Source organism: Dromaius novaehollandiae, chromosome 13 (assembly GCF_036370855.1).
Source record: "Dromaius novaehollandiae isolate bDroNov1 chromosome 13, bDroNov1.hap1, whole genome shotgun sequence".
Taxonomy (NCBI): Eukaryota; Metazoa; Chordata; class Aves; order Casuariiformes; family Dromaiidae; genus Dromaius; species Dromaius novaehollandiae.
The window spans coordinates 10,411,938-10,439,401 of NC_088110.1; the positions used below are offsets into that span (position 1 = coordinate 10,411,938).

The window sequence follows — 27,464 nt, forward strand, 5'->3', positions numbered from 1 at the left end:
GCGCGCAGCCAATCCCGCGGCACGGCCGGCTGCTCACGCGCGCGCCGTGCCCGGCGTCCGCCGTTGCCGGGGTGGGCGGGGCTTCCCCGGCGCCGCTGACGCGGAGCAACGGCTCTTTTGTAGGCGTCGCGCGCCGAGGGCGGCTCGGGGGTGGGCGTTGGGCGTGAGGTCGCGCGAGGCCGCTGGGCGCGCGCCCCGCGCCGCTGCCGTGCGCGCTCCGCCCGCGCTCCGCCCGCTCTCCGCGGCCGTCGCGGGGCGGGGCGGGGCGAGGCGGCCGGCCGGCCGGCGCTCCGGCTGCGGCGGCAGCGAGCATGTCCTCGAGCAGGGCCAAGAAAGTGAAGATGGCCACCAAGTCCTGCCCCGAGTGCGACCAGCAGGTGAGGCGCCCGCGGCGAAGCCGCCCGGCGGCGCCCCGCCGCTTCCCCTCAGGGCCGAGCCCGCGGCGGGGCGGGGCGGGGGGAACGGCCGCGGCAGGGCGCAGCCCGCGCCGCAGAGGCGCCGGCCCCGCCGCCGGTGCCTGTGTCTGCCAGCCGGCGGGCGTGCCGCCCTCGCGGAGCGGGGCTGCCGGGGCCCGGGCGCCCGGGAGGGAGGGGGGGCACGGGCGGAGCTGGGGGCCGCGCCGCCCGGCGGGGCTCAGCCCCTCGGGGTGAGGCCGGTACCGCGCCAGCGAGGCGAGCCGCGCTGCTGCCCTCGGGGCAGGTCCAGCCTCCGCGCTGCCCCGCGCCTCGCCGCGGGCTGCGCGCCGGCGAAGGGCGCTGCCGGCTCCGCTTTCCCCTCGCCCTGCGCGGGGCTCGCGGCGGCCCCTCACCCCGGCGGAGCGCGGCCGGCGCAGCGGCTGCCCGCCGTGTCGCGGCCTCTCTTCCTGTTGTTTTCTTCTCTTCTGTTTTTCGGTTCCTGATAGTCGCGGTTGCTTCTTGATTCCCAGCACGCCGCATCGCGTTCTCGTAACGCTGATGAATGCGAGAAGCTGTTAGCTGAGCTGTTTGCTTTGGAACAAAAATAACACTGAATCGTCCCCGCTCTGTCGTGTCCGCGGTTTGTGTGCAGTACGCAATTACTGCCGCTGCAGCCTGTCCTTGGGGTGTGGATTAAACACTGTGTTCCTCTGCCTGGGTAGCCTAATAAGTGTGTTGTGGCGAAGGATTTGTGCGTGATGTACAGAGCTGTCTGTTCTGTACCCTACTGTTGTTTAGTAACTATACAATTTACTAAAAATATAAACTTAGTAATTTATACAATGCAGTTTGTCTTTTGGATGACTAATGTGCTTAAGGCTGCCAGAAGACTGTTCGGTCATGCTGTTTTTTTTCATGGAGTAGTTTAAAAGCAGCAAAATTGAGACCTTCACTGCAGTTTCCATCATATGATCATCATCTGTGGAGAGTTTTGTGAGCCGTTGTTCTAGTGGTTGGTTGTGTTGCTGCAGTTTGTTTTTTTTTTTTTTTTTTTTTTTTTAAAGTGTACTAAGTGTGGTGTTATTTACACTTAATAACAGTTGCTTTGGATTGTTACTATGTTATGTACTTGTCTTCATTTAGGCTTTTTACTTCTAATGATGTTACTAATAAAAATAGGTCAGTCTGCTATAGCAGCACAGCACTGCAAAAGGCTGTTGTGGGGCTCAGTGCAGGGAGGCTTTGAAATTTAATCATGTGAAACAAATTTCTGTTACTAATTCCTGAACCTTCACTGGTATACACTTTTTCTTAAAGCTGTACCTTAAAAATTGCTTTTTTAATATTCTTAATTTTTTTTTTTTTTTTTTTTTTTTTTTTTTTACTTACCAAGGTTTTAAAAGGTCAGCATATTTGTTCTGAGTTGCATTTATTTTTTCCAGCATTTCTACTCATCTTGGAGTAGTTTGGAATATTAAGCTGTGCCTGGGGTATCCTTTCATGTTTTAAGCAATAGATGAACCACTGCAAATGCTCACGTGTTAAACTCATCAATGAAGTTCTGTTTCTGGGATAAGAAAGTTATGTGCCAAGTTCTGGTATTTTGGTTGATGAAAGATGAAATTAAAATCAGTGAAGTTGAATGTGGAAGTTTTTGTTTTTATTTTTTATTTTTTATCTAAAGTGGGTGTTAAACCACCAATAATAGGGCAAGTAAGTAAATACTATAGACTGCTTAAGCTGATGCTGAAAAATTTCACTTTGTCCTGTGCTTTAAAGCTAAAATAGATGGTATGCATACATCAGCACAGAATTTCTATTAGCAACTCTTCCCTGGCAAATGGGGAAGTGTGTGTGCGTGTCCTGCCCTGGCACAAAGGTTGTTCGCAGGGCCTTGTTTTCAAGTGCTTTCAGAGAGGGCAAGAAATTAAAACCTTGCCCTACTACAGTTATACTGGAAAGCTTCCTTTGAAAGAGAGGAGGTTATTTGCCCCAGAACATCTACCTCATGCTAGTAGTCAGCCCTCTGCAGAATACGCCAAAGCTTTCGTGTGACTTTTAAGTGATTGAGTCCTGTACTGGTATTTCTTAAATTTTTCTGCAAACAAGGGCTTTGCATTTGTTTCTGACTTCTGGGCTGCCAGTGGTATGCATGGAAATAGTTATACTCCAGTATTTGTGGCTGTGTAATACTGAGTAACATTTCTTATGCTTCTAAAAATCTTTCTGCTGCCATTTAGATGATATATATATAAATGCCATTTAGACTTATAAAAAGTGTGATTTAGATATTTTCAAAAACAAAGAACAGCACCAGGAAACTAGGGAGCCTGAAATACTGGCATTCAATCAGAAGAAATCATTACCACTTCTTAATTTAGCTTCAGGTAATCTCTCTTCTATGAGAAACTTTTTTTGTTGTTGTTAGGAAAATGTTGAACAGAGTAAAATAGTGTTTGCAAGACTATGTGCCCTTACTTAATAACTTTGTTACAAGATGTAATTGCAGTTTGCCTGATAGCCTAGGCCTCCTTCAAAGGATGATGGACATCCTTCAATGAGTAAGCCTCTTCCCACCTAATCTCCCAAAATGACACACACATCTGTATGCCAAATTGTGTAACACTAGAACAGACCTTGTTCTGTTAAACACAGTAAATGTACTGAAAGGTATTGGGTCTGCTCCTACCACATTTGGTTATTTTCTCCTATTTTTTTCTAGACTGAGCTGGAAAGGTAATTAATAAAGAGACTGTAGTGTTGAAAATAGGATTAGACTGGGGCTCCTGTGTCACCTGAACACTGCAGGTGAACTATCTGCTGGGCAGTGTTCTTTGGTACTGTTACACTGACATGTGGATAAGGAGATAAGCATGCACACAAGTCCTGCTAAATTCTGAGTTTGGAGGTTAAATAGCCCTTGATTAGGAGTGTTTTTATTAAGTCAGTGTTTCTATGAAGAGAATTAAAAAATTCTCTAATTACTTTAAAATTGTATCAAAAGTCTAACTGTAAGCTGTTCATGAAGTGAAATACAGGAGTTACAGATGTGCCACAGAAAACAAACTATTTTGTTTATTCTGAGTTCCTCTTTACAAATTCATGTACTAACTTGGCATTTGTTTTTCTAGCCAGTGGAACATTGTGACTTTGTTCTTCTCTGTTTCTGGTAAAATGCTGTTATTCAGCAGACAGTCATCATTCTTTACTCCTGTTTGTTCCTGTTGAGCATTAGCAAACCTGTAGAGACCTGTCTTAAAGAATTAACATTTGAGAAAGTACCTCCTTCTTTTCCCCCCTTTCTCCCCTCCTGGTGTCCTGCTTCAACATGACTTTGCTTTAATGTGTGTTATGATAATTTCTTCCAGATCTGTTTATACATGCTTTGATTAGTATTTTCAGTCTTAAACCTAATCAAAACAATATGGGGTGTTTCCTACTGCTTTAAAAAATTCTGGAAGATCTGGGCTGTAAGTGAAGGTAATGAGGCTTGTAATTTATCAGCATTATTTTTAATTGCTCTGAGTAAGGATTTTGTAATTTTTCATGTAAGTGTGGTATTTCCAGATTTTCTCATATTGTTTTAAACTTTCTTATGCTGGGGGAATTTACTGTTCCTTGCTGCTCAGCTGATCAGGAGAAGCACTGTCTTCTCTGACTCTTCAGTGTGCAGTTAGCTTTTGACTAGCTGTGGATGGATTATTTGCATTTTGGATTAACTACATCCTTGTCCACCTCAATGGCCCCATCTGCAACAGGGTTGTAGAATCTGGTACAAATACATCTGTTTTGAATCAGGCCATATTTTGCCTGCCATTTAAAGCTGCTTCTGCTTTCTGAGTCTGTTTCAAATATTTCTAAAGGTGAATATATTCAATATTTACTGACAGTTTTAACTCGTTTTTGTTGGTTTTTTCTATTGTAGTTAGTAGGGGAAGCAGAAGTGGGAATGTCTTACTGCTTTGACCAGGGCTATTTTTTTGAAGAGAAATTCTATTACTATTCTAACTCACCCTTGCATTCTTTCTTTCCACTTCTACCCGCCTCCTTCCTGACAGCCTGCAGAAAAGAGCTTGTACTGTGATAACTAATACAGAGTGGTCAGAACAGCTATATGCATCAGGCTTAATTGTGAACAACTGTATTGGAGAAGGCCTTGGTGGGTGATTCATAGCAGAACCTGTTTCTACCACATTTGAATGTAACTGTATAAAAGTACAGGCCATAGTTCTGCAGTACAAACAGAATTTGAGGAGGTATCTCTGAGAATGCAAAGGCAAGTTACTAGGGTGGGGTGTGTTATTTTTTATTTTCTTTCACCTTCATTGGACAGGAACTCTGTGGTATCTTGAAATGATTTCAAATATTTTTTTATTTTTTTTTTCCCAGGTTCCTGTTGCATGTAAGTCGTGTCCCTGTGGCTACATATTTATTAGTCGAAAACTCTTGCATGCTAAACGTGCTGAGCGATCACCACCCATCACAGGTAATATTTATGAAGATGAGGAAGAAGACTGCTACTTTCCCTTTATTTCTTGGAAGTGAAAGATAGTGTTTTACTTCTTTACTTCTTTGTGTAAACTTTGACTTTAGTCAGTTCACTTTCTTTTGAATTTGTGCATAGTGGACTTTAATGTGTTAGTCTTTCTTGAATTCCGAGGAAAAAGCTGGTCTTTTTCAGTTGTACTTCCTTTGTACTTGTTTGCATTTATTTTGTGTATGCTCTAGCTGTTCACGTTGGTCACTGCAAAATAATTTTTTTACTGAAAGCTCTCTGTAAATCCTGTTTTGAAGATAAATTCCTAGAGATGCCAAAAGGATTAGATTTGAGAATACATGCTGACTGAAACTGGGTTTTCTCAGAGTTTTTTTTAAAAAAAATAAAAATTTAGGAGGTTATACTGAATGGTACTTATTCACGGACACCAGAATGGCATTTTGTGTATAAAACTGGTAGTATGTTTAGTTTGAAACTGGGTAGCTCTTGCTTCTCTCTGCATGGTTAAATTAAAAATATTACTTCTTGTGTGTCCAGCTTGCATGTTTTTTTTTGTTGTTGATGTGTTTGCTAAGCAATTGGTAGACTGTGCATTTTGGCATGATTAACATTCTCCCTTATGTTCACTTCTTATCAGTTCTTCCAGTGCCAGCAGGAGTTAGTTGGAACAAGTGCCTATCAGGGAAGATGTTTTAAAAAAAGTGTGTGTGTGTGTGTATATGTATATATATGTATATATGTGTGTGTGTGTGTGTATATGTATATATATGTATATATGTGTGTGTGTGTGTGTATGTATATATATGTGTATATATGTGTGTGTGTATATATATGTGTGTGTGTGTGTGTGTGTATATATATATATATATATATATATATATATACATATATATATATATATATATATACATACACCATCTCTTTTAATCTATGAAGTCTACAAAATGGCGACTGAGAAACTTCGATATTCTGTATCACTGTTTTGAGGGTGCCTGTAGCTTTTGTGCTGGTAGGAATTATATGAAGTGGTTAGATACCTGAATTTTCAAGCTGGAGGAAGTTAAGCAATATCCATGGAACTATCTTGAAGGGTTGGCCAATTTTCTTCCACCCTCCCAAGTTCTTTTATTTAAAAGCTGATAAAGTAGTTACCAAATTAGTTAAAGGCCACAGTCTGGTAGAGCAAAGCTCTTGTTTAATTCAGCCTTACACATGGGGATTGCCACTTTTGTACTGACACTAGTCACACATTGCCCTGCTGTCTAGTTCATAGCCTGTGTCCTATGCAAGATAAATTGTGCAACAGAAACAGAAGGAGAACAGTTCCAGAGGAAGATATTTAGGAAGACCATGTATGTCTATATTGTGTTCACAAGTGTTACTGCAGCTTGTTCTAAATAAGGTTGTTCCAGTGCTTATGACAATATAACTATTGCAGAATGATGTTACAAACTTGTGAATATGCACCTAGTCTGTACTAAATAGTATGCTGTGGTGACTGTATTATTTTCAGTACCCGAGTTGATTAATTCATAGTTAACTTGTAAGTGCAACTAATGTAAATACTCTGTCTCTGACTACGATGTGTGGGAAGACAGTGTACCTCTTCAGCATCAAGCAGATAGGCCCTGTCTGAGGCTAGTGTTGGTGGAAGATGTCTATGTAATGTGGCATCTCCTGGCAGCATCAGTGAATAAGCATCTTGGCTTCTGTGACCATGGGAGTGGTTTCAGTGTCTATGTCAGAAGACAGACATGCAGGTGAAGTGTTGTACTGTTCACCTATAAGGTAAATGGATCTTTTTTGCAGACTAGCAGGAATGGACGCAATGGACTGTCCTGACAGCTGTGATTCATAGTTTTCCTCCATCTTGTTATGGGAAACTGCTCATTTCTTGTATACTAACAAATGTTTACTGTTGCAAAATGCTTTGTGCATTTGACGTAATTAAAGGTTTAATCTTCGCAATCAAGAAGCAGTGTCATCCTGCATCTGACACCTTAATTTGTGTGGATATTGTGCAGATGCAATCACTTTCTAAAGGTAGGGCATCCAGCCACTTCTGATAAGAGATTTAAAGAAAAAGTTGTTGTGTAGGGCAAGCGCTAAGAATAAGTTAACAACAAAGATGACCACAACCCTAGATCATACAATCTCTGTTCATTTGCACAGAAAACAAGAGCGAGGCCAAAAGGAGACGGACAGAGAGAGTTAAGCGAGAGAAGATAAACTCTGCAGTAAATAAAGACTTAGAAAACCGGAAGAGATCAAGGTCTAACAGCCATTCAGATCATAGCAGACGAGGAAGAGGAAGACCTAAGAGTGCCTCAGCCAAAAAGCACGAGGAAGAAAGAGGTATGAGATCTGGAGAAAAATGTTCATTGGGTTTTCTTTTTGTAAGAAGATTTATTTTTTTTCTTTCTTTTTCTTTTCTTTTTTCTTTTCTTTTCATGTTGTCAATAAACCTTTATACTACTCAAGCAATTTAAGTAACTAGATTAGTTCAGCCACTACCTGATATCTTAATATGAGGGGAGAGACTATCTCTTATCTGTAGAGACCTCTGGTTTTCCTGTGCAGACCCAGATGGATATTTGGGTATCATGGATAGTCAACTCGTATCCTTAGAACAAAAAGCTGTAGTAGACATATCTTTATTAAAACCCAATGGCCATTTGTGTACTACTGAGTGTAAACTGACTGTCTTCAGGGAGCTAGAGTGTCATCTTGGCTTTTTTTCCATCTTGTAATGAATGTTTTGGTTAACTGTGTAAGCTGTTTTATTTCTCTGAAGTGACACATACAGATCACTCTTGAAGGCAGGATACCAACCTGTATCAGGTCTGTGACTTCTTTCAGAGTATAGGGTTGTACATTGAGCCTCTCCCCATGAGATCTCTGTGTACTCTCCCAATTTTGGTTCAGTGTGACATAGCAGAAGATGGTGTTTCGTTGGGGATTGTTGCAAGAGCCAGTGTAATGGTTTTATGGTGTTTGTAGTGTCTGAAGAGAGCTAATTACCAAGAACTAAATCAGTATTTTTAGACACCAGATCAAGTTTCAACCTGTAACTTGAAAGCCATTGGATTCTAGTGCTTAATGGCATTTGTTTTGTTTTTGTTTTGTTTGTTTGAGGTACCATCTTGAGCCACTACTGTGACCTGAATTATTATCCTATATTTCTAGAAAATAATACTTCTGGGGAAAGAATGCCTTCTTGCTTACTAAGGTTCCTTGTGACCTACTCGCTCAAGTCACTTTAATGTATCCTGTGTTGGATCAGTTACTGTTTTGAATCTTAAGAGACATACTACATACACTAGAGTGATTTTGAAGCCCTTCAAGCATGTGGCTAAGACTTTGATCCCTATTTATTAAGAGCCTATTGGCCTTGCATTTCCTATCTCTGCTTTCGGAGGTATTAATTTTAGCCCTAAATAATTAATCCTAAACTTGGCACAGACTTAAGAGCTGGAAGGCAGATGGGGGTGGGGGGGAGAGGTTTTATATAAATAATCGTAAGATCTTTTCTTAAAACTACTGAAACCTTAAAGTGCACCTTGTGTTGCTATAACTCGGAGATGCATTCTCCCTTGCTACCTTATTTATTTGTGAAGAAAAATGAGTTCTTATCCATATTGAAAGGTGTAGGTTTTTTTTAATTTGTAATGTTTCAAACACAAATTTTTGTCTCCCTGGAGTAATATAAATTTGTTCTTTCATAAAGTTTATTTACTGTTAGAAATACATTAAAAAAAAACCCACAAGTTTTAATTAGTCTGTTTTTTTTCCTCTAGAAAGAGGAGTTAAATTTGACTTCCATATGTTTTCTGTGTGGCAACTGTTTTACTGTGGTAGGAATAGACATATGATATCTAATGTCCTCATTGCACATGGATGTATTTAACTTCACAGAATACAGAGCTTTCCTATTTGTTATTGTCTTCATCCACATGCACCTATTGGATCATTTCTAGGCTTCTTAGTGTCAGTCTAGCTTTGATTTGAAAATTCCTGCAAGCTTTTTGGGTTGCCCTATAAAAGTAAATTTTGTTTCCTTTCCCCTGAAAAAGAGGAAGGCAATCTCCCAGGCAATCAAAAGAAAAGATACTCTGTTCTAGTGCATGTTTTTTAGTCTTTGAAAAGCAAGAATTTGAAAGCATGAGTGATATTTAGAAAACATTGTTTTCCTACCCTAAAATAGGCTGAATGTTTTTGACCTCTTGCATGTGACTGTGTGCCAGTGTTCTGAGGTAGAAAACTGTGGTCCGTTGGTAAGTGTGTGGTGGTGGTGGTTGGTTCAGCTGGCTTGGTTCAGTGGTTTTTGGGGGGAGTCTTGTTTTTTTGGCGTATGTGTGGTGTTTTCTTTTTTTTTCTTTAATCTTAGATAGCCTTCATTTTCTTGTCCTATCGTACTGGTCCTAGGACTATTGCATTTTTTTTCCTCAATTTTCTCTGTAGAGCTGATATGGAACTTCAGTTTGTGGCCATTTGTAATATATTTGCTCCTAACCAGTATAGCCCACCTTACTGATTAGGAATAAGTTGGCTTAGGATATGTTTCTTTCTTTGACTTATTTCAGGTTATGTCAAGTTGCGTGTGTGCAGACAACTTGTGCTGGTTCTTGGGTAGATTTAGAAAAATAATTTGTGTGTATATACGTGTATATATATGGATGGCTGTCTTGGCTATAAAAATGAATGCAGTGGAGAACCCCTCATTTTGCAAGCAATTGCTGTAAAACAAATTAACGTTGATTTCTCTTTTTATGTTGTTTATAAGATTGGCTTAACTACTGTGTGTGAAGTAATCAGTGCTGACTTTTAGAAATATTCTTCTTTGGCAAACCTGTTGCTTGATAGTGCTGTGTAAAAACATGCTTAATGACTTTAATACAAAAGTTGCATTAATTGGAGTAGAAGTGACTCGTATTGCTAGTCCTTGTATCAGTCTGCATAATACTGAGAATTGGCTCCAGAGTGCAAAGCTTCTGTTTAACACTGGACTTTGAGTATATTATTTTCTTGCCTATTTTAGATTTGTAGGGTATTTTGGATGCTCCTTGCTTGCCACTAGAGTTTGTGTTCCTCTTCTCCCCCCAAAAGGATTTAAAAAGAAGACAGTGCTTGCAGACCTGTTAAATATTTGGTCCCTGGTTCCTCTGGGGCTTCTGCAATGCATGATCCATTTGTAGATGAACAGCAGGTGGACAGAGAACACTTGAATTACAGTAGCACACAAGTGCAGATAACGTGTCCATTTGTAGACTATTCAGCAGTGAAAATTTCTTTTCCAAAGACACCTGCGATGTTTGTAGCTTTGTTTCACTGCTTGTGCCATGCTCTCTTTCATACATAGCATAGCCTGTTCCCAGTTATGTTTCTGCCTTTGAGTAGTTCTTTTCTGTCTTTCATGACTGATTCATGTTAAAGTGAAAAGCTGCAAGGTTCAATAACAGTTAAGAAGAATGGGGTAAGAAAAAGGGCTTTTCAAAACAAACTTTTTACTGCAGATTTAGTAAAGAGAAATGTCTGGGAGGAGGAAAGAGGAAGCTCATGTAGATCAAGAGGGTATGGCAGAGTGCTGGGCCCCAAAAAGAGTGCTCCCTATATTGTGTTTCATAGTGATGTGATGACCCTGGAAAACAGGGACTTCTCCCTGCAGGTTTGGCTGGTCAGAAATTGTCACTTAATCCTTTTTTTAATCATAAATTCTACAGCATATTTTGAGGAAAATAGAAACACTTTGTTGTAATCTTCTTGTTGTGGTGTGCTTTCATTTTGCTGTGTGGGACTATGATATGTAGCTAGACAGCTTCCCAGGTTGCCTTGTTATCTGGGTAGCAACCTTGCCTGTATTACCAAAAAAAGAAAAAACCCTAACCCTGTGTGCTGAAGGAAGTGGTATTGGTTGTTTTACTCTTCGAAGAGGTTGCCCTTGTGTGAGACCCAATAATGAGAGTGGCCTGGAGTTTTATTAAAGCATACCTGCTACTTCACAAGAAGTGAATCTTTATAAAGTCTTACAAGTTTTAGTATCCTGATCAAACTTAAGCTGAAGTTATTCCTTGACTGAACTCTTTCCTTCCCAACAACTTGTTACTGTATTAGCCATGCATTTGCTAATGCTTTGTGCACATTTCAAGTAGTGTACTATGCTGGATAGCAAATCCAAACTCTCTGAATCCATCCAAAATTGATGAGTGGAGGGGAGTCCATGTTGGATTTACATATAGATGACAAGGCTAAGGCCTCTGGGCCAAATGCATTACAGGAGATCTGGGGAACTGTGGAACATGTTCCAGAAAGACTGAGTATCTCCTACCTAAATAGCCTCTTGTTTATGTAGCAAAAGACTTTGTATTTTTAATATCTTACAAAAGTGGTACTGTGCCTTGTAAGGAAGTCTTCTGCTAATAATAGAGAAGTGAATCAAAACTACTTTCAGACAGGACTGTGAAGCGGAAGGTTTTAATAGCCTCTGTAGAAACCATGATATCCTATGAATAGCATATGATAAAATGTCAACAATATGCATGCTCTTCACTAGTTATTGCTGAGGGTTGGAATTGTCTTAAGAATGCATAAAGCTTGCAAACCTGTGTTAATCCCTGATACTGTTTGATATCAAGATTTATATAATAGTTTCAATTGATTCTTCAAAACTGATCTCTCTCAGAACTGGCCATTAATTTGGGAGGAGAAAAGGGAAACTTGGGAAAGTTTCTTTGGCTAACAAGTCTGTGATCTGTTAACAAACTGGAGGGGGAGGGAAATAAATGTGTAATTTGACCTTTAGGGAGAATGCCCTTAGTGAAATTCTAATATCACAAAAAAATCCCTTACTGAGCCAAAAATTGTTGAAAAGAAGCTTAGCATTGTTTTTCTGAAGGTGCTGACATACTCAGGTGGCAGCTGGGTTTGTTTGAATCGAAGTTTGAAAAAAGAACATTTCAGATATGAAAACTGCAAAGGCTTATGCAGAATAACCAGTGTGCACAGTGTCTGTACTCAAAACCACTCCCTGGGCTGTTAATTTGCAAATGGTGTTGGGGGGGGCGGGGAAGGAGGGGCAGAGCAACCTGTGAGTGGACATACAGAAGTTGATTTGTCTTTCACCACAAGTCCTGCCTTGTAGTTTAACTCAGTTTCTTAGCTCTCTTTCAAACTCAGTGTACTAGAGAATACTGTCTTGCTTAGCCAGAGAACCAGCAGAAGTTGCTTACATTCCAAATATTAAAAATGGATTACTCTGGTAAGGCAAGTTTATTGTTGCTTTGTATATAAAAGCTGATGCATCTGGTCTGTGTTCCCTGCTCACTAAGTGATTTTCCTTGCAGTGAAGATAAGAATTCCTTGACAACTCCAGTCACTTACAAACTTAAACAGAGGGTTCCGTTTCTGGGTCAAGAGAATTAAGCTCTAGATCAGTATTAAACCAAAAAGCAGTGGTAAAGGATTTCTCAGTTTCTCTTTGCCTAGTTGTTTAACATAAGCACTGACTATGCGGGGCTTCAACAAAGGTTGTTCGAATGGTGTTTTTAGCTGTAGAGCAGATAGGCAGTGAGATGTGAAGCCTAACCTAAAAATGTTATGAGTATGGGCCTGTTGGGGGAATAGCCATGTGATGAGGTGGAGAAGGGAAGCGCTGAGGTGTGTGTGTGTTTTTTCCCCCCCCCCACCCCCCATGTGGTGTTTTTATGTAATGAACTGTTCTTGGTCTTCCCATTTCTGTAAAGGCTTGGTCCATCCTTGCAGATATCTTTGCAGGATGTCTCAGAGGAACTTCCCGTCCTTTGTCGCTGCTCTTCTCTGAATTCCTAGATATTATGCTGCAGGTTTTACTGGGTCAGAGATGAATGATTTGTAGCTTGCTGATTAAACCACAATTACTTACCAATGCTGATTGTCGTTCACCTACCTACCATTGATTTAAATGTCCTGGTGGAGCAGTTGGCCAGTGTGTGCTGAGTCAGAAAGTGAGTGCGTATGTATGTATATTAATGAGATGGAGTGGCCTATCAAGTGAGCATCATGTTGAGATTGTATATTATTCCATGGCAGTATGTTGGTATACTTGGCAGTATACGTGGATTTAGGGATGGAGCTCTATAGTCAGCTAGGCACCACCCTTAAAGCTGTGTATATATTCCTCTTGCTGTCTCAGTGCCTACAAGCCTAGTCTTCAGCTAACAGCCACAATTAAGCTGCTGAAGAAACTGTGTGTGTATTTTTTTTCCCCCTCCCCCTAATGAATTGTGTCAGCTACTAGTGGCTAGCTAAACTGATTTATACAGACATGATCTAAAGTAAATCGTATTTTTGGAAGTACTGTTCTATGGGTTTTGTTATGTACTACAGCACAGCTTGTGTGCTGGAGCACTGCAGTATGGGAACTTCTCAATGGCTTGCTCTTTACATGCCTGTAGCCTTGAAATAAGCCAACATCACCAGAGAGAAGTTGGGGGCTTTCCCTTGCTCACTGAAGTGTTGCCATTATTCTATATCTGGACAAGACTGAAAGTCTGCAATATAGAAAATGCAAAAAGTATTCATGATGATGAATTGGGATGCTGACTTCTGCCCGTGTATCTGCTGTGTGGTTGTGGACACTGTATTTAACCTCTTGAGTTTTTGTTACCTAGATACAGGAGTACAACTGTCCAAGTTCATGGAGGTATTGTGAAAAACCTGGGGGAACACGGAATACTGTTTTGTGTTAGGAATCAATATAATGTTAGTGACTCATTAATTCTTTGTCATTAAAAAAGCAGAAATTCAGTCATGCTTTCAAATGACTAATTCAGTGACTCTTCTAGCACATTTGTGTGCCTCCTTCCCTCCTACATAAGGGTTGGCTGTGTAACTTCTCTTTTCAATTCCAATGCACCATTCCATACTATAATAAATTAACTACTATGTAGCTTGCATTTACTATGGATAATGGAAACACCTTTTAATAGTGACTTTTTTCTTCTTCTACAGAGAAACAAGATAAAGAAGTTGACATGTATGCTAACCTTTCAGATGAAAAGGCCTTCGTGTTTTCAGTGGCCTTGGCGGAAATAAACAGAAAAATTATCAATCAAAGACTTATTCTGTAACTTGTAAGCACAATCTGTTGCATTTATATGCAGAATGGCTAGCGTATTTCCAAGGTGTCATGAACTCTCAGGAAGTATGTTGTCTGCACCAATCAGGACCGTAGAATTTCCTGTTAAAAATCTGCTGCTCTTCTTGGAATTCGGATTCTGTCTCTACAAGTCAGAAAGTGATTGTGTCTGAAAATCAGAAAGCAGATATGTTTTACACCTTGAAGATGAATGCTAGATGAATGCACAGAGAGACTGCACCCATTCCAGAGCACTTCTTTTAGATTTGCTGCCAGAAATGCAATATTTTAAATACTTTCAGAAATAAATGATTTTTCCTTTTAAAATATATATTTCAGATTTTTCAGCTATATTACAGTTTACATATGTACAGTTCACCTAACTTTTTAATAAATTGATATTCCAATATTTTATTGAACTGGGAATTAAGTACATTTATCATATTTAAGGTGTGTTGTGTTTAATCCTCTTAGAAATCTGGTGTTCATCCCAGGGATGAGCATAGAGGGCTATTTTTAATGTGATGTAACTGTGGTTGGAAGAAAATTAAAGCAGTTCCACTTTTGGACATTATTCTGCCTGATAACTTTAAGAATTCTCACTGGATAAGGGGTTCACTTATACATAGAGGGTTGGGGGAGGCAAGTTGTGTTTGTTTTTAAATCATATATGCTTTGGGGGGATCAGACTCCTGAAGTTTGAGAGCCAAATAGTTGTTTTGTAGCTACTCATTGCTGGGTGTCTGTCTTGTCCAACTGGTAAGCCCTTCTCCCCCATTCCTCTGTGGTCGATCCCTTACTGGAGAAGGAGAAAAAGTAGCTATTTGTGATACGGATGTACAGCTAGCATATCCTCACTTGATATTCCCAAATGATCAGGGTACAATAGTAGTAGTTTCTCCTCACACTCAGTTTTTTGTAGTCAGTCTTTTAAATGTCTAATTCTTAGGAGTAACACCTTTGTTGGAATGTTGTAAACGCTGGTCTTGTTCTTGCAAAAGTCTACCTGAGTGTGAAAAATGAGCAGCTTTGGTAGAAATGGATCTGGGGAAAGCATTCAACAAAGTAATCTTTGTTAAAGTGATATAGTGCAACTTGAGCCAAAACTCTTACATGTTAGTCTTGCTTTAAAAAGCAAGAACAACAAGAAAAAACTCCAAACCTCAAATCCTGTAAAATCCTGAGGGGAAAAAGTGTGGGAGACAATTGCATTCATACAATCTGACATTAGTTTCTTTTATCTCCTTTTGCTCACTCCTTTCTAAGAAGTGGAATGCAACTGAATATGTTAGTTTTTCTTCAGTATTACTCAAATGCTTTTTCAGCATGAACTTACATTAATATAAGAATTACCTAATAGGGTTCTGCTACAGAACTGATCTCTAGATGGGAGCAGAGGTTTTTGTTAGTAAAGTCAGATTATTAAACACTGACCATTTATTACTTACAGTTTAAAGGAAGGAGTTATGTTTTCAGTTAAGCCACAAGGGACAGATTAGATGCAAATGTTGCAAGCAAAATAGAAAACAAAGTGATTTTAAATTTTTAATTCCTGAGGAGTATTTGGGGTCCTCTGTAACACTGGATGAGAGGTATGAGTGTGGAAGTACACTTAAACTGCTAATCTATATTTGTCTTTATTTCAGTAAATGAGGAATTGCAAACACAAGACCTATTTGCTTACATCATGTAAACTTCTGCTTTCCAGAACTGTAGCCTGTACTGTAGGCAGATTCCAGTAGTAAGGACAGATGAGTAACTTGTAATGATAGAGAGTATGCATCATAACGACTGTTTGCATGGTAAGTTATTAAAGTTAGAACAACAAAAGGGATGGTTCTAGCTCTCATTTTGAAAACTTAAGGCATGATCAGGTTTGTGTTGATCTCGTTTCCTGAATGAGATCTATTCTGTAAAAGAGATAAAAGGGAAATACTAATCCTGTCTGCTCATTGCTCTGAGTTGAATTTCTACAGGTGCCTATTTCTTTCTGCTCCTATATAAAGAATGAAAAAATTTTAAAATGTTATCTTCAGAGGACTGAAGTTAGGTGGTGGTAGATGTGACAAAGTTTAACTTACTGTTTTTAAGTGGCCCCTTCACTGTTAAGCACTGAAAAATACATTCTTACCTCCCCAAGCGCAAGGTCCTCCCTGCCCCCAGCACTGGTGGTGACTCTTGAAATTGTGGTTGAGTTCTGTTTCTGTGTTACTTCCCCTTGTCTTCCCCAGGTCTCTGCTGTCAGCTCTTTCCCAGTTCTAGTCATGCTGTTTTTCTTCCCCTGCTGGCTTCAAGCTTCTCCAAGAAAACTGTGATGGAAACAAGTGATCCTGAAAGTACCTCAGGGAGAAGGTGGTTCTTTTCCAGTGCACCAGGCTGAATCTTGCAAAGCAAGAGCCTGGCTTTTCCTCCCCACTGATCAGAAACAAACTGTTCTTTCCTATATGTACAGGACACTGGCATTCTCCAAAAGCTCTGTGCCTATAGCATCTTAAGACATAGACTTTTTGGGACATGCTTAATGGCTGAATTTGAATGTGTCTTGCATTGTGTAAAATATGCATCCACAAGATGGTGTCTCATGAGCTCCTTCTTTGTATGTGAGAGATCAACAAATAAAACAAACTGGTAGATCATGTCAGACTGTACTTGTAAAATGTATTAGATCTCAGTCTACAAAACTGTAAAACAAAGCCAGTGACAGCTAAATTATGATAGAGTAAAATTCTGTGTGTTGTAGAGTATAGCTGTGCCTGTCTTTAAAATAACTCTGACTTACCTGGAAATTGCATATTTTTCCAAGACACGAGAATGTGTGTAATACTTTAGGAAGTTGTTTATGTAATCTTTTGTGTTCCCCTCTAGTTCTAGTGTAAGATTTTAGGGTCTACCTGCCTTTGAATGTTTCTGTGGTTCAGTTTGATAACTTAATCTGTTTTATTACATTTTATAGCATGAGGCTTCGAACAGAAAATTCAGCTTCAAACAGAAAAAGTGAATTAGGCTGAAATTTTTCCATTAATTTGAAAGAGTAAGTACATTAGAATTACAAAAATACCACTGTAACAACTCTGCATGTTGACCTATCTGTCTAGACAAAATTGATGCTGTGAACTGAATAGTTCAGGACTGTACTGGAGAAACTGCCTGTTTAGAAACCACAGTTCAGCAAGCTCGTACTGGAGAAACTGCCTGTTTAGAAACCACAGTTTAGCAAGCTCTTTCTGCCACTGCTGTTCGCATTTTCTGGAGAACTGTGCTTCCTATGTTTATTTTGCTGTGTAATAGCAGGTCAGAACACCAAGGAGGTTCACAGTTCAAATGCTGGCTTGAGGTTTTGCTGCATTTACTCCATTCTGCTACTAGATGGCAGCCTTATTCTAAGGAAAGTTGATATCTATTCAGGTATTTTTACTACTGTGCTCTTCCTAGTCTCAGTAGTTTTATCTTTTGGTGTACTTTCACTGCAGTTTTTTTTCAGAATGTCACTTGCTTGTTTTAAACTTTAACTTTGGAGCTTAAAAACCTGCTAACGGGTGTTGCTGGCTTTCTGCACTGAAAAGAGATGGCTTCACCAGTTGTTCTGGGACCCTATCGCTTGAACTCTGGAAACTGGCAACCGTGAGTAATTTATCAAGACCAAAGAACTCCTAACTTTCAGGTGGCAGTGTAATCAAAAGTGGTTTGAGAAGACTTTTCTGCACCACCCCCAAAAGTCATATGTATGTAAGAATTTTCTTAGGTCAAATATTACAAACATCTTGCTAATTTTCCTTCTAATACTGTTACAACTGATTAAAGAAGTTGAAAATGGGGAAGGGGAATACCTTGTGGGTTAGCATCACCCTGTGGCTAGTGGCAGGATTTACAATGAGGGAGACTAGAGTTCTGAGAGGTTTACTTCAAATGAGGCCCAGGTCCCAACGAAGGCTTTTGGGGTGGTTTTATTTAGGATTTTTTTCATGTGAAATTGTGATTCATGTAGGCAGCTAGCAGCCCTATGTCCTTTCCTCTTATCTTGGAATGTTCTGTCAAGGATGCTTAGTTTCTTATGGCGTAACAGGACATAGTGCTTGCTTTTTTTCTTCTTCTTCTTCTCTAAGGTATTTATAACCTGTGATAAACAGTATAATCAGAAAGCTGTCTTAAACCAAAATACCGTTTAGTTTAAGTCTTTTTGAATTGCTGCTTTCAAGAATAGGGTTCTTCTATATGTGTGAACCTATGCAGGTTTTCCTGGTGTCCTGTTTTTTATCTCTGGGTATATCTATGTGAGTTTTGTTTGAATCAGGAATGTATTTTTGAAGCAAACCTTCTGAGAGTCTCTACATCTCATGCTTTTGTTTGCATCATGGAACGGCCTTGGGGAGCATGAACTAGATTCCTTTCAGGAGAAACTGATCTAGATGTGCTGCAACTGCTAGTGGTTGCTTAATTTACAGAACCAGGCTGAGTAAGTATAGTGTATTTGCTTAATTTACAGAACCAGGCTGAGTAAGTATAGTGTATTGCTGCCTTTATCTATAGTGGATGTTGGGCCCTCAGCACCAGCTATTTTACTCTGCAGATCCCCTACTGCCCCTACTCACCCCTTCTTACTGAAAATACAGCAAAACAAATATTAATGGATTTAACCAACACTTTCAGGTGAGTCCAAAAGCAATTTATCCTTCTAAGTAGTATTAATGATGCCACTGATGTTCTTTTAGTTGGCATCCTAGTATTTTATTTCACTATGAATAACAGCAGATATCTTCTAGCAGACCTAACTGTAGCATTTTAAGATGTTGCTTCCCCCATACCGAGCTGTCTGCCCCAATTGTCTGTGACATATCCTTTCTGGAGGTTACTGCTCTGATAGCAGTGGTGGCTGGGCAGCTCTAATAGTAAGCAGAATCATGTTTTTTGTCTGCTCTTTGGGCTGCCGCTTTCACTCACTAATCGCTACAGGATTCTAACAGGCTGGCTGCCTCAAATCATGTCTGATTAAGTGTTCTGTCTGTGGAATAGGAGGAGATCAATTTTGCTGCTTTATGGTGCTTTTACGCTCTGTACATTTTTTTTTTTCCCCTGTGTTTAGTTGGAACCTAGTTTTTCATTGATCAGATGCTGCAGTAATACTGCATATTTTCAGTAGCTATTTTGGTTTGAATTCATAATTAACTGAAACAGTCTGTAAAGTAATGCACTAAAGAGTCTGGGTTTTTTCATGCTGTTACTTTGAAAAGGTTTGTTTATAGCTGCTGGCTATTGAACCAGATGTGGAATCTAAGTAAAAAGAAAAAAATTGATTAGGCAGAAGGCGATGGACACTGATAAACCTCTGTATTTTTTTCTTGTTCCAGAAGAAACCTAAACCTGCTTTCACCTAAATTGTTTGATTTCAAGCTCAAAACATGGTCCTCATGGATTAATTAGGAGTCATCATGCAAAATATCCCCCAGGAAGAAGTTGGGTTGTTTTCCACCAGCCACCCCTATCCAGCTGCTTTTCCTGGTAGTTCTTAGCTTTGAACATAAAACCTGAACTTCATCTTTCTTAACAGCTACTTTACTGCCTTTAGTCTTGTCCTATGCAGTTATTTTTCTCTGTCGTAGCTTACTCTTTGATTCCATCCTTAGGAATAAGAAATACTGTTTTTATTCCTGAACAGTTTTGAAGACGCTAAAACTCTGTTAAGAACAGGGAGTGCTCCAGCTAGTAGGAGTTCAAACATTAATAGTGTGGCAACTTTCCAAGTTCCAGTTGTTTTTGTTCTATGTTGAAATGAACATCTTTTGAATATTATTTTAAAATATTTTGCTAATAAAAATCTTCAGACTGAGATTTGGGTTGCTTTATTTGGAGAAGCTGTTGAGCAGAGGGTGTGTGTGTGTGTGTGTGCGCACGCGTGTGTGCGTGCACCTGTGAGGATGTGTAGTGATTAGCTGCATGGTTGGGTCTGCTGTGTAGGTGGTCTAGGTCCCAGCTCCTGAACCTAAATATCAGGAGAGGAGTGTTTCGTCTCAGGTTACTGAATTGGCTAGAGCAAGAGGTGAACCAGGAGTTCCAGTTTTCAGTAAAAGCCATTAATGATATTGTGTCCCAATGTTTTTTGTTTTTTGTTTTTTGTTTTTAATTTGTGCTGCATGGTAATCTGTAATGCATTTGAAAATGATATTTATTGGTGGAGTTTGATTTTAATTAGTTTGTCAGAAAAGTATTCTGATGGATTAAAAGATTAAGCAGTGATGCATCCCAAAGAGATGTAGTTTATTCACAGCATAGTTCATGAATCTTTAGATCTAGTGTTGCTGTGAGATGCACAAGAGGTGCACTAAGTATTTCATCTGTTGTGTAAGTACACTGAGTATCATAAAGGCAATGCAGGTTTTGTCTTGAACACAAGACAGAAATAAGGCATGAGTGTAAGAAACTTGTCAGGAAGAACAGCTGTTGATTTTTGCATGACTGTCAGCTGAGGATTTAATTAAAATTATTAAATGTAAATGTGTAATCTTCTAGAATGAAGTTAGAAATACAGAGCTTTATTTATATTTTTTAATACTCACTATGGTACTTATGTTACTATCTCAGACTGAAGATTAAGGTATAATTTTTTCTATAGCTTTCTGAAACTGGCAAGGAAGGACACTAGTTACTTCCTGTCATCTTGAAAGAAAAACAAATCTTGCTGTTTTATAGGACAAATCTATTTCTAACAATTGAAATTAATGCATTAAGTTATGAGATACTCTGGGTTATTAATTGGTATTTGGCAAGTCTAGGGTGGGTTGGTGCCTTTGATGAAATTTTGGAGAGATGGCACTTAAGTAATTACTGTTTGTGTTTTCAAACAGGTTAACTGCATCTTATCCAAACTGATAGTAACTTTGCAAAATATTCAGTAAACTTTCTGCTTAGTCTTGTGTCTCTGCTTTCTCTCTGATTTGGAAGAAGCATTCAAGTGCTAGCTCTTTATTTGGAGCCTGATCCTGTATTTCTATTCTCTAATGTTGAAGAAGAAGGAAAAAAAAAAAAAACCCTTAAATTGTGCAAGTAGACACCCTTACCCAAGTGAACAGACATCTGTTCTCAGAAAGTTGAACACTGAAACTTACTCTCAGGACTTTTTTTTTTAATAGTGACAGGTCTTGACATCCAATGAAAATTTCCAGGAAGGTACTTATAAAACAATCCTTTTGTTTAACTGAATGTTTAAAATGTTTTGAAGTCTTTACAACTCTTAGAGAGGAGTGTTTTGAAAATAGTATTGCGAAGGAATGAAGAGTGGGCCGAATGAAAATCGAGAAGCCTAATTCAGATAAATACGAATAGCTGCATTATGAAGAGTGGTCAATAGCTATCCTGATATGGAAGAAGTACGTCCCACGGGGTGCGGGATTGCTCAGAAGTTTAGTCACTTCTTGGTGTATTTGTCTTTCATTGTTGCTCACACTTGTTTTACAAAGATCTAAGCAAGTCCCTTCAAAAATACTTAGCTTACATTTCTTGGCACTGACCAAATTATGAACTTGGCAACTTGTATGATGTTGCTTACAACATTCACAGTGCTATCTACTGGCACACAGTTACTTAGCAACAGTGAAGCTCACGTTTACGCACAGCTCATGCGTGTGCAGCTAAATGTAGATCTGGAAAAAAAAGGGTAAAGGAGTTCAGAGTTTGGAGCAGGAAACACTTTAACTCTTTGTACTGTTCGGCAGTTGTGATTTCAAGATTGGCAACTGTACATAGGAAAACATACCTAGTAACTTTTTCTGATCTTTACTGGATTGTTAGTGTGTTATGAGAACTTGAGAACAAAACAAGCAGAACCCTGCAGCCACCAGCTATAAAGATATCAAAAATAAAAGACAGCAAGTGGAAAAGAACAGGGGACACATTCTATTTTGGATGTCTAGGTTTTAAATACATTCCTGGGAAACAGGAGAATTGAATTATTTAAACATGGGGAAACTAGGAAGATCACAAGTATGATATATAGGTACTTCGTGAGACTAATGGTTGGGTTGAGGTATAAGATTAATTATTTCTGAGATGAGGTTGTTATTTGACAGTGCTTGTCAGTTTACTTCCACTTTCTTTTTTGATGATCAGGCTGTAATATTTTTAGTGATTTTTTTGACAGCTTGTACTCCTTATGTCTGCAGCAACTTTCAGAAGCACAATGACTGAAAAGGCCACTGGGAGACTGTTACTCTATGATGATTACTGAGACATTGATGAGTGTCTTAAAACAATTTCTGGGGCTTCAAGGCATATAGTTCTCATTTATTAGCCAGCGTGATACCTGCATTGGAGTTGGCTTATATAGCAAATGAAGGAGGGTAATTGGGGCTCACTCTGCTGGGATGAGGAGGAGGTGGCAGTGACCAGAGTGATCAGGCAGAGAAGCTTTGTGTGGAAAGGACTGGGGCATGGAATGGGATGGGATGGGGGAAAAAACCCCATGAAGTTAGGAACGGGGAGGGCAGTGAAGAGAAATGTTTGTATGGATAATGGAGAGGATCAGACTGGAGATTATGGGAGAGGAGAGGTTAAGCTGGACTGAGCTGGAGAATGGAAAAGGCAGAATAAGGAGAGACGCATGGAGATCTCAATTAGGATGTCGTAGGAGAGAAAGCAGTGCATGTGTGTTGGATCTCTAGAAGGAAGATGTGGAGAGGCAGAGGGGAGTCTGGAGAACGGAGGGAGGTGACTGGAGAGGTGCTGTATTTCTGGGAAAGCAGGGTAAGGGCAAATTTGAGGGAATGCTCTGAATTGAGCATTAGGTGGTTTGAGTAAGGAATCCAAAGACTCCCCCCCCCCCCCCCCCCCCCCCATATTGCTGGAGCTTGTTCACTGGGCTTCTGGTCAGAGGCGACTAGGAAACTGTTTCAGGTATGATGTGGAAGATGAAGAAGATCCTCCACCACCAGGAGTGGGATTGGCAGTGTCCATCCTTATTTTTCCACAGATGATTCAAAACAAGGAAACATCTTGCAAGGAAGCTTTCCCAGGACTAGAATGAAGCCAGTTAGTGGCACTTTCTGCCCCTGCTCCCCTCCCCAATGACTGTCCAGCAATCCAGATAGCCACAGTTAAAATGTCTGAAATAAACACCTCTGAATTTCAAACTCTAAAGGATCCAATAAATTTAACTTGATAGGTATGTCCCACTAGTCTTGGTGCTGTGCATGTACTTTATGGGTTAATCACAGAAATAATGTGTTTTCTAGTTAATGGACCATTCAAATTGGAGGATGTAATTACCAACTGTACTGTGTGGCTACCTCAGAAATGGCAAGAGAGTAGAAGGGGATTGTGTTAATTAAATGACTCCTGATGAAGTACAGAATACTTCACATACTATGGGAGCTTGATAAAAATCTATCATCCACTAGAAGTGACAGCCAACTCATCCCATCTTACTTCTTGTGGGGAACATGCTTGACCCACACTTATCACTATTGTTGTTTCGTTTTGTTTTTAAAGGGAAATTGGGTGAAGATATCAAATTCTTTGGGTTTCAGGTTCTCACAAAAGGTGACTTCTTGATGTTTTGCAGTGTTTTCCATTAAAAACTAGCAAGCTGCTGAACAGTAAATCTGTGTTAGAACATGCCCTTTGGAAGGGGGAGTAAAGTAAGATCAGGACAGTTTATTCTCCTTTTTGTTGTATGTTCCTGTGCTCATGGAGACTAGAAGGGTGCAGGGGCTGTCTGCCCCAGCATCCTGAAGTTGTTTGCTGCCTGTAGGATTGCCCCATGGAGTAAGGCTCTGTGCTATACGAAAGTACTGGATTCCTGCTGCACTTCTGAAATACTGTCCCTCGTCCTTACAGAGAATACTTGAATCTGTTCTCCTTTGGACCTTATGACAATTAAAGCAGGGTTTACTATATAATCTGGTGTGCTTTGAATGCAAAAGGGAGACAAGATAGATACTAAGTCACTTTGTCTCTTTTAATCTGTTTTAATAGCTTGCAAATGTATAGCTATTTTTGAAGTGTTCACTAGGTAAGTTGGCTTTCCTGAGTTTATTCAGCTGCAGATGTTGTGTTCACTGGCTTTGACAGTTGGAACAAAAGCAGAATAATGAAAGAATGAAAAAACTGCTGACAGTTGTACTTGTGTTAGTGCTTTACAGGCAGGATTCATTGTTGTGCAAATCTTTGTGGACTAATGAAGTTAAAGCAGAGCTGAATCTAGCCCAAGAGATATTATCCTTTTATACAAAAGCAGCCTGCCTAAAGCTGTCACGGCTGGTGTTTTCCTTCTGAAACAATGGGAGTGAATACTGCAAGTTTAAAAATGGAATATAATTTATGAGGCCCCTGGCTGTGGGGGTGAGTCCTTGTGGGATTTAAAGTATAAAATGAATATTAATGAGTTGGGGGAGGCTTTCAGACCTGGCCTTTAATACTAATCCATTGTGAGTGGAGCAGCTCTAGAAATGTGCTGATATTGGCACACAGGCAACCAGGAATTGCTCGCTAGTAGAAGATGCCTCATCAGTCAAAGTCTTCACAAATTCCTGAATACTAGTTCTGACCAGATACTGAAGGGGACTTGAGCAAAAACATTTCTGGTATCAGTACTCTGCCTGCTGTTTCTATTTGCATTTTCTTGGGATCACTCCTATATGCTGCCATTCTGTTCTAGCTTGTTGCATGGATGGAAGCGTAATGAAAGGGTAAGTTGGTGGCAGAGTTTGGCAATCCCTTTTAGAAGGGAACTGTGAACCTTCAGCTAGAGGTTTTGGGCATAGGATGCTGCGTTAAGTTGGGCAACATCACCATAGCTAACTGCCTGCCCTTGCTGCTTGATAATGATAAAAAGGCTCTAAAATACATATAGTTCAGTATCTCTTAAATGTGTAAAAGAAATGTGCCAAGGGACTAAAACTTCCACTTATTTATTTCTTTTCAGGAAAGAAGATACTGTGTACTTTACTATGTTAACAGAAAGTTTCAGCTAAGGAATTCTGTTTAGGTTGTAGATTCCCTTAAAATGTTTGTGTGTGGAGCAATGAGCATCTTCTCAGTTCAGAGCCTGATCCTGGGAGATAAGAGAGGCCCCTTCCAAAATGCTGAGCCCTGTCATTTTGTGTTGTCTTTAATGTAGGAATTGAAGTTACAAAATATCTGTCAGTAGCTGGCTGGAGAAGTTAGTAACACTTAATAGCCTCTTAACATTACCTTCTTGCCTTTTGTTGGTCTTCACTCTGCATGCATTGAGTGAGCTGTCAAACATCTCTGTCCTTTTTTTCAAAGAGGAGTTTTGGAGTCCAAGCATAGCAGATTCAAAGAGTGACTCTGAAAGCTAAAGTACTAACCTTGGTCTTGATTTCATTTGTTGGATATTATCTGTGTTATTCTAGGAACAACTTTGCATTTATTCTATAAGTAAATGATGTCTGGTGGCATTTACAAAGTCTATACCAGAATGCCTGTCCTGAAACTGACCACTTTTCTTGTCTCTAGTCCTTAGTATTTTAGGGCAAAGGACCAAATTTTGTCTTTCCTTATAGGTAAAATCAACTATTTTTTTTCAGTAGTGATGAAGAAAATGTGGTCATATGTCCATTGTCTCTCTTCTACTTACAGCAATACGTTTCGTTTTGTGATTGGGCTCTGTTTTTGTGGATTGAATGTTGTGTAGCTGATGTTGCTGCTGCTTTGTTGCTTTTAGTACCCTTCTGAAAGCACAGTCCAGAAACAGCACTGTAAGATCTGAAAGGAGGATGGGGGGGAAGAGCTCCAAATTTGCTTTTTTCATAAGCAAAGCCAGTGAAGCTCATCACCATAATAATTATATTCTTAGGAGTAATTAACAAAAATATTGCAGGAAGGTGTTGTTTTACACTACAGTTCTGTATTTAGATTTGCTAATGGAAGGTCGCAGGCTGAGCATTGCTTGTTCCAGACTGCTTGCCAAATTTCCTAAAGGATTCTTTGTCATGCAAGCTCTCCCCTTTGGCATGGTGCTTACATGCCTCTGCTGCCACATTAAGTAATATCATATCTTTGTGGAATCCAGAGTAACAATGTAATTACTTCTACCTATTGGAAGAAGTCACAAATGCATTAAAAATGCTATTTTCATAGGTGTAAGGATCTCCTGACTCATACATTAAGCTCTACTCCTTTTGAATAGCTACAGTATTCATTGTTTCCTTGGGATCTGGAATGGGGGCCTGGGTAATGTGATCAGCTGCATCTTAATACAAAGCAGTTAGCTTGAGGCCATGTTCGAGTGCTTGATGCCCATGTAGATAGTCTCATCTCCCATTGGGAGTGGTAGGATAGTATTCCATGTATATGCAAAGAATAATCCTCAAAGTACTGCTGTAAAGCCTGCAACTGTCCTGCCACATCCAGGCAAAATGGCCCAGCAACAGTCTCACTGCTGATTGCCAAGAAGGCCATGTTTTTCCTGCACCATTATATGGAGTCTAGGTGATGTGTGAACTTTTGAGGTGGTTTTGACCTGGAGCTTACGGTTCAGTTCTGGCTTTAAAAGGGGGAATAGTAGTAATAGATTCTAAAGCTCTGCAAATATCCTGTGAATTAGGAAGAGTTCAACTCAGTGTTACAGGTGGAGAAGCCAAGGCATGGAGATCAAGTTATAATTTGCTTAGGAGTCTGGCAGTAGAGATGGAGCTCAAATTTATTAAAGTTCAAGGCCAGCGTCTCAGCCAGCTTCAGGTTGCTTATGTCTCATACCAAGATGTTAGACTACTAACCTTTTGGTAGAACTACCTCACCCTTATGAGCTGCAGTCAAATCACCCTGTACCCCAGACAGCCTCTGGTGTCTTCATTTTTTTTCATTGAATGGCCTGAAAAACATGCCTTGCCAGGTAGTAAGAAATGTTTCCAGCACAACAAGCACCACCACCTCATCCCTGGCCTTTGCCATATGTGAGTTCCTCACTTACCCCAATTTATTGGGGTGTTTTTGTCTGTACTCACTTTTTTTAAACAGCATATTGGTTATCTTGCTGCACAAACCCAAGTGGAAACGAAGCGCTTTCTTTTGCTGTGAGAGAGGTATCCAGATCTATACCCTCACTGCTGGGCCTGACATCTCTTAGATCGTGATGATAAAGGTACAGTATCTTATCACCACTGTTTGCTTGCTTGTTTTAGGGGAGAGTTGATGTATACTCATACCATGGTAAAACACACTTAGATTTTTGGTTTAATCGGTGAAGACATGACCCATACTAAGCCCTAATTTGCTGTCTGAGGCACTTGTCTATCTGCACAAAAGCTGTTTGTCCATAGTGAGTGGCTGTTGTTTTATGTACCTATGCCTGTTGTGATTCAGGTTAGTGGGAGCTTACTTGTAGCAAGCTCCTCACAGGAGTAATCAAAGCAAGCTAATTCTACTGCAGCTTATTGAAAGAGTAGGAAATGAAGCTCCAGCACAGAAAACAATTGAAAATTTGCTGCTGCTACTTCAGAACTTATTT

The 27,464-nt window shown here is 39.9% G+C and overlaps 2 protein-coding genes across 3 annotated transcripts in view; both read left to right on the forward strand.

Moving 5' to 3' along the window:
- The first annotated feature begins 91 nt into the window (after positions 1-91).
- Positions 92-27,090, forward strand: C13H16orf87 (chromosome 13 C16orf87 homolog). Of its 2 annotated transcripts, none has more exons than XM_064519603.1 (4): positions 92-377; positions 4,785-4,881; positions 7,066-7,248; positions 26,975-27,090. In XM_064519603.1, exons 1-4 carry the CDS (start codon positions 312-314, stop codon positions 27,088-27,090), a joined length of 462 nt encoding a protein of 153 aa, XP_064375673.1. In that variant the 5' UTR covers positions 92-311. The 2 variants fall into 2 exon arrangements, with proteins under 2 accessions (XP_064375673.1, XP_064375672.1); XM_064519602.1 differs by lacking the exon at positions 26,975-27,090 and adding an exon at positions 13,879-14,424 and having other exon boundaries at positions 100-377.
- Positions 26,990-27,464, forward strand: part of MYLK3 (myosin light chain kinase 3) — a 35,796-nt gene continuing 35,321 nt past the window's right edge. Inside the window, exon 1 of the mRNA XM_064519598.1 lies at positions 26,990-27,098. Coding sequence (XP_064375668.1) covers positions 27,090-27,098 — 9 coding nt within the window. The 5' untranslated portion in view covers positions 26,990-27,089. The remainder of the gene's footprint in view (positions 27,099-27,464) is intronic.

Excerpts from the sequence above, each read along its gene's own strand:
- C13H16orf87 (XM_064519602.1), top strand. The coding sequence starts at position 312 with ATGTCCTCGAGCAGGGCCAAGAAAGTGAAGATGGCCACCAAGTCCTGC. Across the intron at positions 378-4,784 it reads GCCCCGAGTGCGACCAGCAG|GTTCCTGTTGCATGTAAGTC; the intron begins GTGAGGCGCCCG and ends TTTTTTTCCCAG. Across the intron at positions 4,882-7,065 it reads GCGATCACCACCCATCACAG|AAAACAAGAGCGAGGCCAAA; the intron begins GTAATATTTATG and ends TCATTTGCACAG.